Below are 16,422 nucleotides of genomic sequence, written 5' to 3'. Positions count from 1 at the left end.
GTAAAAGATTTAGAAGAATGCACGGCACGGAGTCAGAGTTTAGTACTGTTAGTTGTTGTTATCATTACTATTAATGAGTCTGGCTCTGCCACTAATGGTCTGCAAGTCATAATGCTCCTCTGAGTTTTTTTGCTTCGATCTCAGTGAATAAGGAGTTTGGACTGCATGACTTCTGAAGTCCTTTCTGGATGGAAAGATTCATGACTCCTGGTCTTCAGAGGAAGGGAAGCAGGAGTAAGACACCCAACAGGACCTCTGTGTTCCCGGCTCCACCGCTTTGCAGGTGGTCAGGGGATCTACTGTGGGAAGTGTCTCCTCCCTCTCACCACATGCAAGAGAGGCTGGGAGAGGCATGGCTTCAGGTGTCAGGGCTTTTGAACTGCAGATCATGCTCCCCAAAGAAAAATGCCAGGCCTGGCCCTCCACATCCTGGGGCAAAGGGCACCTAACAAAGTCAGGGAGAGTCTTCACACCCTGGGCACCTTCCTGCTTGGGCAAGTCAGGGGCTACATGGAAGGCTGAAGTCCGTGCCCTTGAACTTCCATCCACTGAGGCAGAGGGTATCAGATGGTTGTCCTTCTTTTGATCCGTAAAAATATCACTCGGTTGGGGTGTGTCAGAAAGGGAAATGGGGGAGAAAGACGGTACAGTCAAGGACTCATGTGGGCAACAGGAAGTTCTGAAATGGAGTTTTTTTTTTTTTCCCCCCCAAAGTGCCCCTTTTGACATCTATGCTGAAATTAAATCTGTTTAAACCAGACCCAGGTTGTAGTCTGGAATCCCTCTGGGGATGAGCTGGGTCTTTTGGAGGGTGGCTTTCATTCTGCAGGCAGCATGTGCTACATTTCAAGGGATGTTGTCAAGGTAAAAAAAAAAAAAAAAAAAAAGAAAGAAAGCCTTTGAAAAAGATTCCGTAACGAGGTCACTAACAACACCTTTAATTACGAAGAGAGAAACAAAGGTAATTATAGCCTCTGTTGGCATCCTGGGCTGGCAGCTCCCAGCCAGGCATTCACGTGTGGTAAGGGTGTTATCCTCTTGTTGAAACAAACATGTCAGGTTTAAGATGGGGTGGAAACATGGGTTCATCTCCCCTGGAAACCTTCCCCTCTGATCAATGTCCGATGGACTGAGCCCACTTCCCTTTGAGCCTGGGAGTGCTGTGATGGCAGAAGTCCCTCCCCTTGGCTTTTGGTCTTGGATAGACGGCAACTAGCATGTAAATTCTATAAGGGCAGTGACCTGTTCTGTCTTCCGCCCTGTTCCATCCCCAGTGCCCAAAATAGGACTGAAACACAAAATAGGAACTCAGTAAACATACCTTGGGTGAGTGAAAGGATGAACACACGGATAAAATTGGTCTAGAAGCCTGGTAGAGTGGGGGCTGAATGTCACCAAGATATGTTGGGGGGGGGCGGGGGAGGCAAGCAATCCTTCTAGAAGGGTCCTGAGGTGAGGTCGCCTGAGTTCTGAGGGCTCTGGGCTCTGGCTGATAGGCTCCGCCATAGTGTGGAGGGATGGAGTGGCCATTAGGTGGATGGGACTTTCAAGCCTGAAGTTCAGGTCTTTCTACCACAGCGCAGTGCCAGCAAAGGCCAATTGCCCAGTCCCCTGGGGCTCCCTCTGAGCCTTGCTTACCCACACAGGTAAGAGTGTCCTAGGTTTCCCTTAGTTCTGTCAGCAAATCCCTCCCTCCCAGCCTCTCCTGTCCACATGCGATGGGGTTGGTGCAGGTGACAGTGGATTCCCAGGGGGACAAAGTGATGAAACACCCACCTTTCTTCCGAGAAATTCTAGGAGTACTGTACAAGCCAGAGAGGAATGAGAACAGAATGTTTTGATCAGGGTGGAAAGAGTCTCTCCACCTGTCTTTGAAGGGAGGGGCTGATCTGGGCCGGAGTCTGCCTACACACACGGGCGTGTTCCTATTGTAGGAACATGTGCCTACGCCGCCCACGAACGTTCACTGTCCCGAGCAAGCCTGCCTGCTGCTACCACCTCCCCCTCTTCCTGGCAAAGAAAGCAGCCTAAATCAGAGAGTAGTGATTCACTAGCACACAGAACCCCTGTAATCCACGTTCGGAGATGTTTCGTGATGAACTTGGGAGAGCACATGAACTTGTTCTGTTTTTGAATGGGTGCCCAAACTATCTGCCCTAAGCACTCTTTCAGTGGGATGAAAATGTTGCTGCCTTGAGGTGGAAGTTCTCATCCAGAACAGGGAGACGGGGAGACGGGCCAAGTACCTGTCTGCCCCCAGGGCTCATCTCCCCTTTCTGAATCACTACCGGGAATTTCAATGTGGAACCAGAGCCACCTTGGTGCCACTCAAGGAGCAAACAGAGACGTCCCACATTCTGGTGTCTCCTGACTCCTCAGACTGTGCTCTGATGCCTTGAGGGAGGGCAGGGCCGAATGTGGGGCAACCGGGTGCTGGTCCTTCCCTGCTCTTCCCTGATCGCCATCACCAGGCTGCTGCTTTCTGGTGCGGGGAGGGGGCCCACAATGAGCATGAGGGCAGGAATGTGTCCCCGGCTAGCCCTGTCACAGGGCAGTGCCTGTGACGGCTGGCATGGACAGAGATCATGTCATCCTGTCTCTGCTGACTGCACCACACCCCCTCCGGTCTGATAGAGAAGGAGGAGGAGTGATGACTGGGGAGACTGGCTCCTGCCGGCTGCATCCTCAACTTTGTTCTTCTACTCGGCATCGTGCCAAAAGGGGAAAGTCCTAACTCGTGCCCAAATGAGTGGGGCAAAGGTCACCAAACTTCAGACCTAGAAAGGGCCACGGAGATGGTGAGGAAGCCATCCCTTGGAAGAGAGTGCTTGCCCAGGGACGCAATGGTGGCCAAACTAAGAATGATGTCATTCTCATAATAGCAGCTAGGGCTTAGGGACGGTTTCCTATGTGCCCCATATTTCATCCAGTGCTTTGCGGGCATGATCTCACTGGGTTCTCACAAAATCTGTGATACAGGTTCCAATATTATTCTTATTACTTCCATTATACCAATGAGAAAAGGGGAGAATAAGGAGGTCAGGCAAACTGTTCAAGATCAGGGAGCCGGTGAATGACGAAGTTCTAAAATTTGGTCCAGCGCTCTTTGTGCTACCCCCTCTACCAAAAAGACACCCAATGCCTCTCTTTATTGCCATGATACTGAAAACTGTGAGAGCCTGGCAATCTCAGGAGGTAGAAGAGGAAGCTCAGGGGCCAAGACACAGACTGTGTAAGCTGTGCTGGAGGTGGCGGGACACTCCTGTTAGAGCGGTGTTTATTCCTCTCTGTCTTTAAAGGGACTCCCACCCAGCAGAGTGCACAGAACTGAAAAATCCAATGGCCTCGTGAGCATGTGGAAATAAATTAATTCCCACATTCAAATTAAGCATCCCTGTTGGCCTCTGGCCTTTCAAAAGCCAACAACAGACTGCAATGACAATGGGGCTTGAGCAATTATGATGAGAATATAAATGAATGTGATTTAAATACCAGAGGCATGATAATTTTAGGAATGGCTAAATAAACCTAATAATCTCATTCTTGCAATGTCCAATTATGGTGTTTTAATTAAAACCTCCTAAGGAGATGGGCGGCTAGTCATGGCTTACTTTAATTATCTTTATACTTAGTAACTAGTCCCAAATTAAAAAAAAAAAAAGAAGGGGAAAGTGTCTTGTTTCCAGGGAGATATGCCTATTTCATTTTTAATAATAAATGAGGAAGGATTTCTTGAGAGGCTTTTAAGAGCAAGTATTGTTCTAGGCATTGGGGCACCTGAAAAATGTCTGATGTGAGCCTTTCGTACTAGAAGACAAGACTGACCTTCAGGAAAGAGTATCTCACCCTCAAAGACTATGCGGAGGTTAAGTGTGAAACAGGTGGACAAACCAATGAATACAAAGATGTCTAAAGGAAAGAGATAATTGACTCAAGGGGTCAAATATTTAACTAATACCCTTGAATTACAAATTGTGACCAGTAGAAACTTTTTCAGATTAAGGGACCAGAAAATTGATGCATGGAAGATAAATCCTAGAGCTTAAACCCCAGCATAAACCCTTTAGGTAAGGATGGGCTAAAACCCAGAACTTGGAACGCACATGAGTCCAGTAATGGCCAAAATAGAACCTTTTCTCTGGCCTGTTCTTATAAACTCAATAAAGTCCCAGTCCCGTTCAGGCCACAAGCAGCAGGGACCACAGCCTCTTCTAGTCCTAGAGCCCTGACCCTCCTCTTAACAAGAAAAAGTCACAGAGGAATCCTTGCAGCAGCAGCTGAAGGAAACCGAGCAGTCCAACTGTATACCTGAGAAAACGTTAATAAAAAATAAAATATAGTCTCCCACCCTTTGAAAAATTCCTAGATGTCTCCTTAAAGGAAGAAATAAATACCTTCAATCGGAAGGGTAGGTTGACAGCGGAGATGAATTTGGCCAAAGTGCCCCGCTAGCCAATCTCTGGGTTAGCCGGAGTGATAAGGCGCCCGCTGCCAGGAATCCTGGGGAGAAGAGGCCTGGCTCCAGTCGGCTGGATTTCATTCACAGGGAGATAGCGGGGACTAGAACAGGCAGGGCCCGCCCAGGCTGAGTGAGATAAAGCTCTTTCTTGTCTCTGGAGTCATGCGTTGAGTGAATTTTTTGATATGGTTTAAGGGCCCGGGAGGTTTTCGGACGCTTCCCTGACAGGGGCCACTGGTGATGCGGCTACACGCGGGGACGGCTGAACTGGCGCCCCGGGCCTTTTTCTCTCCCGAGCAGATGACCTCTAGCTTCTCCGAGATGCTCTCGGTCCTGCCTCTCTCCACGGAAGTCCTCCTCCGGGGAGTCACCGGGGGAAGAGGCTGAACAAGGAACACTGACAGTTTCGCAGTCTACAACTGACGGGGTCAGATTCCCACCACACGGCCACATGCGGATGCCCTGTGGGCTCTGCCACGGGTGGAGCCTGCCCTCTACCCGGTGGGTGTTGGGGTGGGGGACGGCCGGTGCGAGAAAGCAGCCCTCCGTGTTGGCCCCCTGAGTGTGCACACACGGAGTCTTGCTCCGCGAGGCTTCCTCTGCCACCCCCCGAACACAGCCTCACAAACTTTAACAGTTATTAAAGAGGCCGAACTTTCCGGAGGCGGTGCTCCTCCTGCACCCCACCAAGATGGCGGTGCTTCCTTCGTCGCGGACAGTCAATTCAGCCAACCACGACATCTGACTTGAACCTTTGCAGAAGGCAACGCCCTGCACAGCTCTGTTTTTAACCCAGGAGAGCCTGGAGAGCCTCCTAGAATCCCTTCCGCAGAGGGCTTCCCACATTAAATTTCCCACAGTACATTTCTCCTACGGGTGAGGGGTGCAGGCGAACGGCGCATTCATGTCTGGAGCCTGTGCCCGATGCTTAGATCCCCAGAAAGCACCCAGCTTCGTCTTACCAAGTGTGAGGGATCACCACAAGCCCTGGGCTTAATGGATATAAACAGGGGAGGCGACAGGGTCGCTCATACTGAACCGTTAACCCGCCTGCTAGATCTAGCCTTTTCGAAGCAGGGAGGTTTAGAGCACGAGCACGTCCAGGACCTGGGAGGGTCAGCCTCTCTCCCTGACCAGGATCCAGGGTTTGGATCCTGATGGGGACAGTGACAGGGAAGCAAGCTGCCCTCCCTGGTCGGGAAGGTGCTTTCCCGACGAAGTGGTACGTGTGTTCGCGCGGAGCGTCAGCCTGGCACCCACCGGTAATGATGTGTTTTCACATTTTCTCTAATTAGTTTTTCTCACTAGCTCTTGGATGACTCCTGCACTCTATAATTATTTCTTTCACTGGCACTTATGCCGATATTGTACTCTTTGCCTAATAATTACTGTAATTATAGTCAGTGTATGTGAGTTGGGTGCCTGTGTGATAAATGGTTTTATTATATGTGTTTGACGGGAAGTGATTTCTAAGTGGGCGTCTATAGGAAATTATTAAGGTGCTGCTCTGAGACATGTTAAAATGTTTTTGGATAATAAATAACTTGATGAAGTAGTAACATGACAAGAGAGAGCAGGAGGGAGCGCGAGATGAAGTTGAATTAAAAAAAAAAATCTTCCGTTGCCAATGCCGCCTAAGAGCAGAAGGGAGCCGGTTTGCACTGCTGGCTGGGTTGGGGCCCTACAGCACACGTGGGGCTCAGGCTTCCTTCGGTTCTGAAAACAGCAATGGTCAAGAAATGTCAGGGGTGCACTTCCTTCCCTCCCACCCCAGTGCTGAGGTCCCTCTCCTTCCTCCTTCCTTTAGGCCGACCCCCTAAGATCAGCTTTCAGAGGCCACTGGGCTCCCGTTTCGGGATTGGGTTCCTGGAAATCAGGGATGCCTCTGTGAGAAACTCAACTGAATACTTTCTGTTTTTGAGGAAATTCAGGGATTGGCTCTCCTTCTTTGCCACCAGAAGAAGAGAGCTGGTGGGAATGGAAGGTGTCAATGAGAAGTAAAAACAAATAAGCAAACTTGGAATTGAGGACTCCGTTTAAAAGCCACTACATCCTCTGGGAAGATCTCCGGTCGCTCAGCCTCTTCCCATCCCCAGAGGTCTGCACTGCCTTCCGTCCTGTGCATAGTTCTGTTTCCTGTACTAGACAATCTGTGCTTCTATTACACTTCAGTTACCCACAGATCAAACTCTGCTGTTGGCTCAGTGCATTTTGTGGGTCCACTAAACTATAAAAATTAAGCTCCACTTACTAGCTCTTACCAAAGTGCTGAGTATTATGCTAAGGGCTTTCTATGCATTATTTTCATTTAATCCTCCCACCCATCCCTAGAGTTACATACTATGATTTTTCCATTTTGCAGACATGAGGTAATTTGCCAAAGTCACACACTACTAAGGGGCAGAGCTAGGGTTTCCAGCCAAGCAGGCTGACCCCCACCACCTCCACTAACTTGTCTCTCAATATCTGTGAGCAATTAGATAATGGGCAAGTGTTTAGGAAATGCTAAACAATGCACTTAACACATGTTAAGTTTCTTAGCATCAATGGACTAGGAAGCTCAACAGAAAGTGATTCATGACTTCGTTGAGCAGTTTCCTTTACTAGATGACAAGAGCTTCTTTCTCAGGACTCTAGTCAGGGCGCCCCAGAGTCCAAGGGACTGTGCAGTGCTGGGGAACCTAGGAGATTCCACGCCCACGTCTGGGCTGGGTGTGGGCTCATGCCCGCAATGATGTCAGGGTGGGCTCGGTGGTGCATGGGTCACAGCACAGAGGAGAGAGGGGCGGGGCAAGCTCACCTGGACACACGTACTCCTTCTTCTGCACATCTGCCACGTTGAAGCCCCGCAGGTGCACAGGAGCCATGCAGAGTGTGAACTGGCCAACTGTCCGCCGCTGTCGCAGCCAATCCGAGAGCCAGGCCAGGTGGCAGTCACAGTATAGGTGGTTGGAGTGGAGGCGCCTGGGAGAGGGAGGGACAGAGGTAAGACGCTGTCATGGCCTGAAGTGAACATAGCAGGCCAAACCTCCGTGCCCCTTTGCCCAGCGTGATAATCCTCAGGAGCCCCGGAAAGCATTTCCCTCTGCACTCGTGAGTTACCACGGGAGCCTCAGCCCTTTATTGCCAAACCACAAATGACTGTTATCTTCACATGCAGGCCGCATCCGACAGATGCCTCTGGGGTTCTGAGCAAGTCCCCATTTCTTAATAGTAATTCCACCTTTTTTTTTCCCCCACTCAAGAAAGCCTCAGCATGTAGAAGGAGGAAAAGTGACATTATTAAAGCAATGGTTCGGATGCTAGTCAAACTTCCAAAGAGGTCACTTGGTTGCAGATTTCAGGACTATAGTTAGCCTGGGCTCCTGATGGCTTGAAATGGCTCCGCAGTCTCAATGCCTCAGTCTATAGTGGCACTGTGGCCAAGACCTGCCATTGCCTTCACTCGTTCTCCTGCATTTCCTCCCTACAGTGAATGAACCCCCACCCCCACCCCGGGAATACTGGGAGGCTTGTGTGCACTGGCCCAGGGAGCAGGGCATGCTGGGAAGGGTCCTTTCTGTTGGAGGCATCTTTTCTCCATCCACCCCCATTAAAAGATTTTATTTATATACTTGACAAAGTATATACTTGACAAAGAGAGAGGGAGAGAGGGACAGAGAGAGAGAGAGAGAGAGGAAGCAGGCACAGCAGCAGGTAGGGGAAGAGAGAGAAGCAGGTTCCCTGCTAAGCAGGGATCCTGAGGGGGCTCCATCCCAGGAGCCTGGGATCATGACCTGAGCTGAAGGCAGACGCTTAACTGACTGAGCCACCCAGGTGACCCTACCCACCTCCATTTAGATAAGGAGCTGCCCATTGCAGACTCCTGGAGCCCACTGCAATGTCTCCACAGTGCCCTCTTCTTCTTCTCAAGTTCAATTCCACCAGGTGTATTTGCTATTCTGGTTCAGGTGCCCCTGGAAAAACCCTCCTAGCCAGTTCCAGGACTCTGCGGCTTTCCCCCTCCAGTAGATGTGATTCTAGATCAATTTCTTGCCTCTGAGTGATTAAGAGTTGCTAGAGGGATCTGCATGTTCTACTTCTTTTTTTTTTTTTAAGATTTTATTTATTTTATTTGACAGACAGAGATCACAAGTAGGCAGAGGCAGGCACAGAGAGAGGAAGGGAAGCAGGCTCCCTGCTGAGCAGAGAGCCAGATGCGGGCTTAATCCCAGGACGCTGGGATCATGACCTGAGCTGAAGGCAGAGGCTTTAGAGAGCCACCCAGGAACCCCTGCATGTTCTACTTCTGAAAGGAATCTCATCTGGTTAAATGACTTGAATTTACCTTCCATTAATTGCGGGGCAAACTAAGGATATCTAGGGGTTTCTACAGGTTTTTTCCTAAGGTTTTGCTATCGGGGGCTTCCAATTCCATATTCCCCACAACCCTAAGTCATTAGAAGTGGTGGTGGTAAGTTTTAGTCACATCAGCTCATCACACACTTGGGTTTCTGCTGTGAATTTCAAGCGCCCAATCCTGGACATGCTAATCAGCCAGTAGTATCTGGAGACTTTCAAGTACTCTGTGTCAAGTTGGTTATTATTGAGTGGCGGCCTGAAACAGTGGCTTGGCTACCTCCATGCCTGAAATGGAGAGCTCTGAAGGGCTCTTGACTATACTCCACTGAGCATAAAGTCAGCTTTGCTCAGCATTGTCCACGTGCCGCCAACTGGAGGGGCGTGCCGGCAAAGCCTTCCTGCCATGGCGTGGGTGCAAACCTAGGGCAGGCCAGGGCCACCAGAAGCCTCAACAGCCTTAGGGGGTTCCAGATCCCATCATTTCTGACCAACTAAATGAACCCATGCCCATGCAGAATGTAAATCTTTTTTTCTGCTAAAAATTGTTGAAAGGATTTTTATGATTTTTGTTTCCAAATGATTAATTTTGATGTTGTGAAGTTCTTGTGGATTTCGGAGTCAATACTTTAAAGCTGAACACATTTTCAGAGGCTCCACGGCCCAAGATCCCGTGCCTGGAATGGGCCCCAAGCAATTCCCTCCTTTGAGTTTCAAAGCTCAGACCCCTATGCCGCTTCCTCTTCATCTGGCATTTCACAAAGAGGTGCCACCAGTGGGAAAGCGTAGGGGAGGCACAATCCTAAACTAGGGGAAGAACATGAAGGAGATGAGGGAATTCCTTTTCTACCCTGGGCCTTCTTGGGAAATTTCAGCATGTGTGAAAATGATCTGCTTCCTGACCTATCAGTGAGCTGTAGAGAGAGACAGACAGATGGACAGGAGGGAGAGAGAAAGAGGAAGAGAAGCAAGAGAGAGAGGGGATGGGGTGTTGGCTCTGTGGCCAGAAATAGACCACTGGTGTAAAGACTGCCGAGGAAAATGGCGACAGTGACAAGGGACGGTGTCAGTGACAAGGTAGAGCAAAGGCAGGCCGCAGTGCCAGCATAGGCTGAGGTGCTGGGAGACTTCTGTGCGTCAGGAGGATCAGAGCCTTCTAAAGAGAGTCTAGCTTCAGTGCGGAAAGGTGGTTGCCTTCTCTGGCAGTGACGCACGGACGCTAAGCAAACAGGGATTCCTATGAAGGGCTGAACATGGATCCACAAGGTAGATCAATGTCAATGACTTCCCGTCAGCTCCCATCAGGCGTAAGAGATCAACGGAATGGCTAAAGTGAGGTTTAGGTCAGTCAGATCCTTATTAAGCGGATTAATTTCTGGGAGACTGAAAATGTTGGAGGTTTTCCTTTTGGAAGATGATGTCAGGTTGGTTCTTTCTCAACCTCTGCAAGGCGGCCCCAAGCTACCTTTCTTCGTTACCTTCCTCCAGATGGTCCCTAACCCTTTGTCTGCCTTTGCAGGGATTCCTCCACTTCCAAGAGGGACCACAGAAAACAGGTGACCAAAACGGACTTGGAATCCACCTAAAGTCTCTTGTCAAAAGCCTAGAGCAGTGGACGGGCTCAGATCCTCCCACCCGCTTTAGAATTCTAACCGCCGGGAGTGCTGGCAGAGTTGAGCCGGGCAGACTCTTCTACGTTCCAGCCTTTCAAATCATGTTTGGGAGAGCAAATTGAGGAGTATCACCCCAACTACTACTATTGAAAGGAAAGTTATCACATCGATCAGGAAACGTGAGCCTGGACACTGCCAGGAGTATTCCTAAACTCCTCAAGTGGGAAGAAAAATTATTTTATTTCCTTTTCATGATTTTGGTGAATTGGGATGGCAGTGACCTGGGGGAAGGTGGCCTCGAGTGGCCTCTCAGGCCTTCCTCGGCTCCTCTGCTTTTGTTTCTGCTGAATGGAACGAGCTCAGGCTCTCATGTCAAATCGCCCAGATCTGACACTGGCTCCGCGCTTTTCCGATTCTGACTTTGGGCAGTGATTGAACTGGGGGCCTCAGTGCTATGATCTATAAAGTGGGGATTATTAAGGGTGCCCCTTCCCAGGGCTGTTGTGAGGATTAAACGGTTCATGAGAAGGACTCAGCACAAGGCCCTGCACACCATTAGCCATCAAAGGAATGTCTGCAGCTACTACTGTCGTGAGGGCACTGGCTCCACTCTTCCGTCTCCTCCCAGCCCAGAGCCCTCCCTGTACAGAGCGCCATTTCTTACTTAGACACCAAGGCATCAAGGCACCGAGGTGGTTCCTGCATGCATTTCTACGATCTTCTGCTGATGGAAACCCCACATCCCATGTTGGCAAATCCACCTCCACAGAAGATAAGGTGAATGCATACAAATGCCAATTTGTAAAAGGTGCCTTTTAGCCACAGGCGCTAAATTAAATTTCCAGCAAATCCTTTTAGAGAGGGTCAGTGTTCATTTTCTATAAAATGTGGCTTTCCGAATTAAATATAAAAGCTTTCCTTTAGAAATCCCATTTATGACTTCCTTCCTCGCTCCTCTTTCCCCCTTCCCCACCCCCCATCTCCCCCACCCCCACTTTAATTACAGTGAAGGGGGATTAGTCAGTGCAAGTCTCTGGGGAGTTCTGTACAGAGCCGTCTCTGAAATTAAACTAAAGAGAAAGTGGCAGCAGGCACGGAGCAAAGAGAACAGACGAGATTGATTGATTGATCTGAACTCATCAGATGAGTGCTCGGGACCGCAGGGAAGGATGACAACAGAAACAAGGAGAAGACCTTCTTCCATCCTCCTTTTCCACCCGAGGCCGCCAAACAAGGCACCTGAGAGCCAGACCCAGCTCCCCAGGGGCCCTGTCCCGAGGACCCAGCCCCAGCCTCTGTTATTGCTGCTCCTAGATGGAGAACAGCAAGAGGGGAAGCCGAAGTCACAGAGGAGGAGCCACAGGAGCTGGACTGCGGGTCTCTGCAGGGGAGGGTCCATTTTCTTCTATCCCACCAGCCCATGTTGGGTGAGGCAGGCCCTACACCAGGAGGCTCACTTTCCGCTTTCAGGCCAGAAGCCCCGGGCACAGTCCTCTGCAGCTCATTTGTAGCTTGCCATGGGCTTTGAGGTGGTCTTTGAAGACCCCATGGTTTCTCCTTAAAACCCCACGACTGTACCATCCCATTTCAAAGGGCAAGGAAAAGGAAAGGTTTTCTTGGTGGACTGATGCTATCATAGAGGGGTCGGAGGGAGAAATGGGGAGCAATGAGGGAAAATGGGCTTGGATGCTTCTTCGCAGTAACCAGTATCTGTTGAGTGAACCTCATGACACAGGTCCTCCACCTGCGAGCGTACCTCATTCTCACCACTGTGAGACAAGCACTTACAAACTCCCTGTCCTTGCAGGGCAGAGAGAGGAAGAAACTTGCCTAGAGTCAGGGGCAGTCAGAGCTCGCCTTTACACTCAGGTCTGCCCAGGGAGCTCCGTGCTGTTCCCTCACACAGGGCTCCACCGCTCTTTGCTTCATTCCCGGCCCACCCCCCACCTCGCCCTGATAAGGTCACTTTCTCACCCATGCAGGGGTTCTCAAACATTATGAGCTTCAGAATCTCCCTGGGGGCTTGTTACAACCCGATGGCTGGCCCCACCCCCACAGATTCCGATTCCTCGGGTCTAATCTCATTCCATGATGATGATGCTGCTGGTCCAAGGACCCAATTTTGGGAACCACTGCTCTGTGGATTTTTAAATCCCTGTGGATCCCATGTTGCTCAGGGGCCACTGATGAGCTGGTTGCTTGGAACTTTTAGTGCAGATTCCTGGATAGAGTGATGGTAACAGTCATAGTCAATATCATTTATCATCCACTCCGTGCCAGGCACTCCTCGTACCTCCTCTCATCTGATCCTCTCCAGTGCCCCCATTTATAGAGGGAACAGAGGTCCTGGAGCTAACAAAGGGAACAGCAGGAATTCCAGCTCGCTGCAGCTAAATAGCTGAAAGCTCTTGGGGGCTGGCTCTCCACTACTACTGTAATGCACACGCTGGTGAAGTTGCACCAATGCAAGGAAACCATGCCTGTGAACCCCTACGGAAAGGCCAACAGATTTCATTTGCAGAGAAACTTACAAAAGGTATTCTGGTTGAGAGGAGAGGGGAACTCCCCAGGTAATAAAGGCACTGGGACCGCTCTCCATATGGGGTGTTGTGGGAAGATTTGCCTTCTGAGTACACGGAAAAGGAAAGCTGGAGCCTACCCCAAAAGTAATGGTCAAGAACAAGTTCCTGTATCCTACCAGAATATATCATCAAGGGAGCAGGGGACTCTGCTGGGTGTGGGCCAGGAGGATGGGGAGAAGGCGGGATTAAGGCACCCACTCCGCCATGGGACACAGAGGGGAAAACATGACCACGGTGCTACGACAGAACTGAAAATGGCAGGTGACATCAGCTCAGGAGACACTGAATCATTACATCCCAGTTAGCCATGCTCTGTCACAATGTAACACTAATAAATTTTTCCGTCAAGATGGGACACACAAAGACGCATTCCCCCGTCAACAGGGTAAAGAGAAACCTGTCTGTCTGCCATGGAATGGGGTTTCAGAACTGTGGATGGCACTGTGATGCTTCTCCCCCATCGGTGGCTCACCAAGATCTCCTCGTCAGTGGCGGGAGGAGGCGGGGTTTGCTCTAGGACCCGTGTGCAGGTCAGAGTGGGGCACGTGGGGCTGAGTGTGGGGCAGAAGCAGGGACCTTTACTCACAGAGTTCGAATCTTCGGCATGTGGTTGAAGCTCGTGACGAGGATGCGGCTAATGTTGTTGTTGTTGAGGGTGCTGCGAAGGCAGAGGAAGAAGGGAAACGGTTAACAAGGATGTAGCATTGGGGGGGCAGCAGAGATTTCTGGAAGGTGTGGGGAGGAATTGGTGCAACTGCCAAAAGGATCATAAATCAATAGCTATGGGGCAGCTGGAGACAAGGGGGCGGATCTCCAGAAGATGAGAGAATCCCTGACTCCTTCTTTCAGAGGAAAGGGAGGCTCTTTCCTCTCGTTGGCTGCCCTCTCAGTACTCAAGGACCCACCTAGGGCAATACTGTCACCTCCTGAAATCCTATCAGGTGCTGAGCACAGATGACCTCTGACATCTCCAATTCTCACAAGCCCCGTGTCAGTTACGTATCAAAGTCCTACTTTTTGAGAGAAGAAAACAGATATGTGTCATTCTGGTTAGCGACACACGTCCCTGCGAGGTGCACATTGTCCTCGTGCTACAGATGAGGAAGTAGAGCTACGGAGGGGACAGAATTCTCCCAGGGAGCCCTAGCTGCTGAGCTTGGGAGATGGGACTGGAATCCAGCACTGTCTTGCTCCAATTTCCCTGCTCTGCCCACCGCCCATACCACCTAACACAGGGTGCTACATGGACAGTTTATTCTGGAAGTATGTTCTCATGAGCTCACCCCGTTCCCCTCCCATGGGCCCCCGCTGGCCCAGGAAGGAGCCTTTCTTTGGAGCCTTCCACGGTTAAGCAGACTTCTTTCCTCCTCGGCTCTCGATAAACATATTGCCTTTCTCTTAGAATGCCCTCCAGCGTTTCCTATCCCGTGCGCGACCACAGCCCCACGACCTGGTCCATACATGATTCAGACTGAGTCTTACATGCCCTGGTTGTGCGATCTTGGGCAAATTACCAGCATCTCTCAGCCACAGGCTCTTCATCGGCAGAAGCAGGTGGGTAACGGTACCTCCCCCACAGGCTGGTAAAAGGCTCAGCGTGCAGTCTATATTCAGTAAATGAAGCCTACCATTTTACGTACACTTGCGGAGGGAATCTAGTCCTGTCCTGGTCATTCATGGTTCCCCCCACCCCAACCTCCACGGAAGTGGAAATCCATCTTCACGCAGCACAGTGGCCCCCATACCCACCGTACCCAAGGCGCCTACACATTCTCTCCCCCTCCACCCCACCACAGGGGGAGTCTACCCCACCACACCCCCTTGCCTCAGACCCTCCCTGGCCCTGCAATTCCTCAGGGCCCACTTAGCATTTGTTTGGTTAATAAGGCCAGCAGGAAATCTGTTTACCTGAAGACACAGAACCCAGTAGTCTCCCTCCCTCATCTGGTATTTACCACCGGTCCAGCACTAATTCAGGCCCAGGGTATGGCAAAGAGGAATGTGCAGAGCACATCTGCGTGGCTGCTCTTGCCTCCTCCATACTTTACCAATGTTCCCGTGCAGACACTTGGCATTCTGTGAAGTTGAGCCCACATAGCTGTTCCGTGTCCTGTGGCTTATCTTTTCTGTGAGGTGTGTGTTAACTCATCCTATCTCCCCACACCCAGGTAGCCTTTGGAATATCTCATCCGACAAGGCTGAAGAGTCTGTCACTCCACTTCCTTGGCAGGAAGCTTCCTGGGTGTGGGGACAATGCCCCCCTGCCCCCCACCAGTCCTCTATCAGATGTGGAATACCTCTGGAGCTGAAATGATGCCTTCATTTCCCTTTCTGTGCCAGAGTTCTAGGCTCCGCACTTTGGGGATACCTCGTTAGGGTCATGGACTCACTACCAGGCAACAGTCTGACCATCTTCCTCTCCCAAAGGCAAAGAGCACCAAGCCTTTGGAGAGAAGAGGCTTCCTTCCAAGCATACCCAGCCACTCATATCAGGGAGAGTTCACAGCCAGCCCTAACTGAGCTGAACACACAGTGCAGGCCTTGACCGTAAGTGCATCCGGCAGCAATGACTTATTAATGTATTACTACACTGATGTTTAAATGTGAGCTGTAATGAGGGCTATAAAACATTTACGATAATAGCAATTATTCCAGAACCAAAATGACTAAACACAGTCTTCAGACTTTCCTGATTTGCTGCATGGGGCTGGCCAGCCTGGGGATGAGAGAGGGCTGGTGACCTCTTGGATGCTGATCTCCATGGCAGCTACATTGTTTCCCTGATAGACCTAGATTTATTTGATCTCTAGTCTTGGTGGCTTGTGCCCAGGCATGGAGTACGGTGCTCTCTCTGGTGCCTGCACCACTCAGAAGTTGGCTTTCAAAGGTGGTGGTGGTGTTATAACCACCCCCCTGCCCCCTGCAGTGGAGCAGCATTGGGGAGCAAGCGCCTGGAAGGGAGACCTGGTTCAGACTCTAGCTCTGCCACTTATAGCCCGCGCAACCACCAGTAAGTTCTCTGAATCTCATTAGGTTTCCTCCCTTAACATGGAAATAATAATAGCACCAATCTCACAGAGCTTTAGGGGTGATATAATACAATGATACTAGTACTCCCAATGTTAGCTGAGAGCTTACTGTGTGCCATGCAGGCACTGGGCTGGGGGTTCCACTTGTACCATCTCACTTAATTGCTGCAAACACCCTATGAGACAGGCAATTTTGTGATCGCCTCCATTTCACGGATGAAGCAAGCCCAACTCCATTGGTCACCTCCTGATAGGAGAACAGATTACTAAAAATTTTATGGCTTCAAGCAACACAGTCTGGAGGTCAGAAGTCTAATGTGGGTTCAGGGGACCACATTTCTTAAGGTGGCAGCAGCAGGAGAATGTTTCATTGTCCTCTGCTGCCTGTCCTCAGCCTGTGG

The 16,422-nt window shown here is 50.4% G+C and overlaps 1 protein-coding gene across 1 annotated transcript in view; it reads right to left on the bottom strand.

The window, feature by feature from the left end:
- Positions 1–16,422, bottom strand: part of SLIT3 (slit guidance ligand 3) — a 597,630-nt gene that overhangs the window by 120,433 nt on the left and 460,775 nt on the right. The window contains exons 7-8 of the mRNA XM_080803857.1: positions 13,579–13,650; positions 7,260–7,423 (exon numbers count right to left, since the gene is read on the bottom strand). Coding sequence (XP_080659983.1) covers positions 7,260–7,423; positions 13,579–13,650 — 236 coding nt within the window. The remainder of the gene's footprint in view (positions 1–7,259; positions 7,424–13,578; positions 13,651–16,422) is intronic.

Source organism: Martes martes, assembly GCF_963455335.1.
Source record: "Martes martes genome assembly, chromosome: 5".
Classification (NCBI taxonomy): domain Eukaryota; kingdom Metazoa; phylum Chordata; class Mammalia; order Carnivora; family Mustelidae; genus Martes; species Martes martes.
Note: the sequence above shows the minus strand (reverse complement) of the source record. Positions and strands in the feature narration are given on the sequence as shown.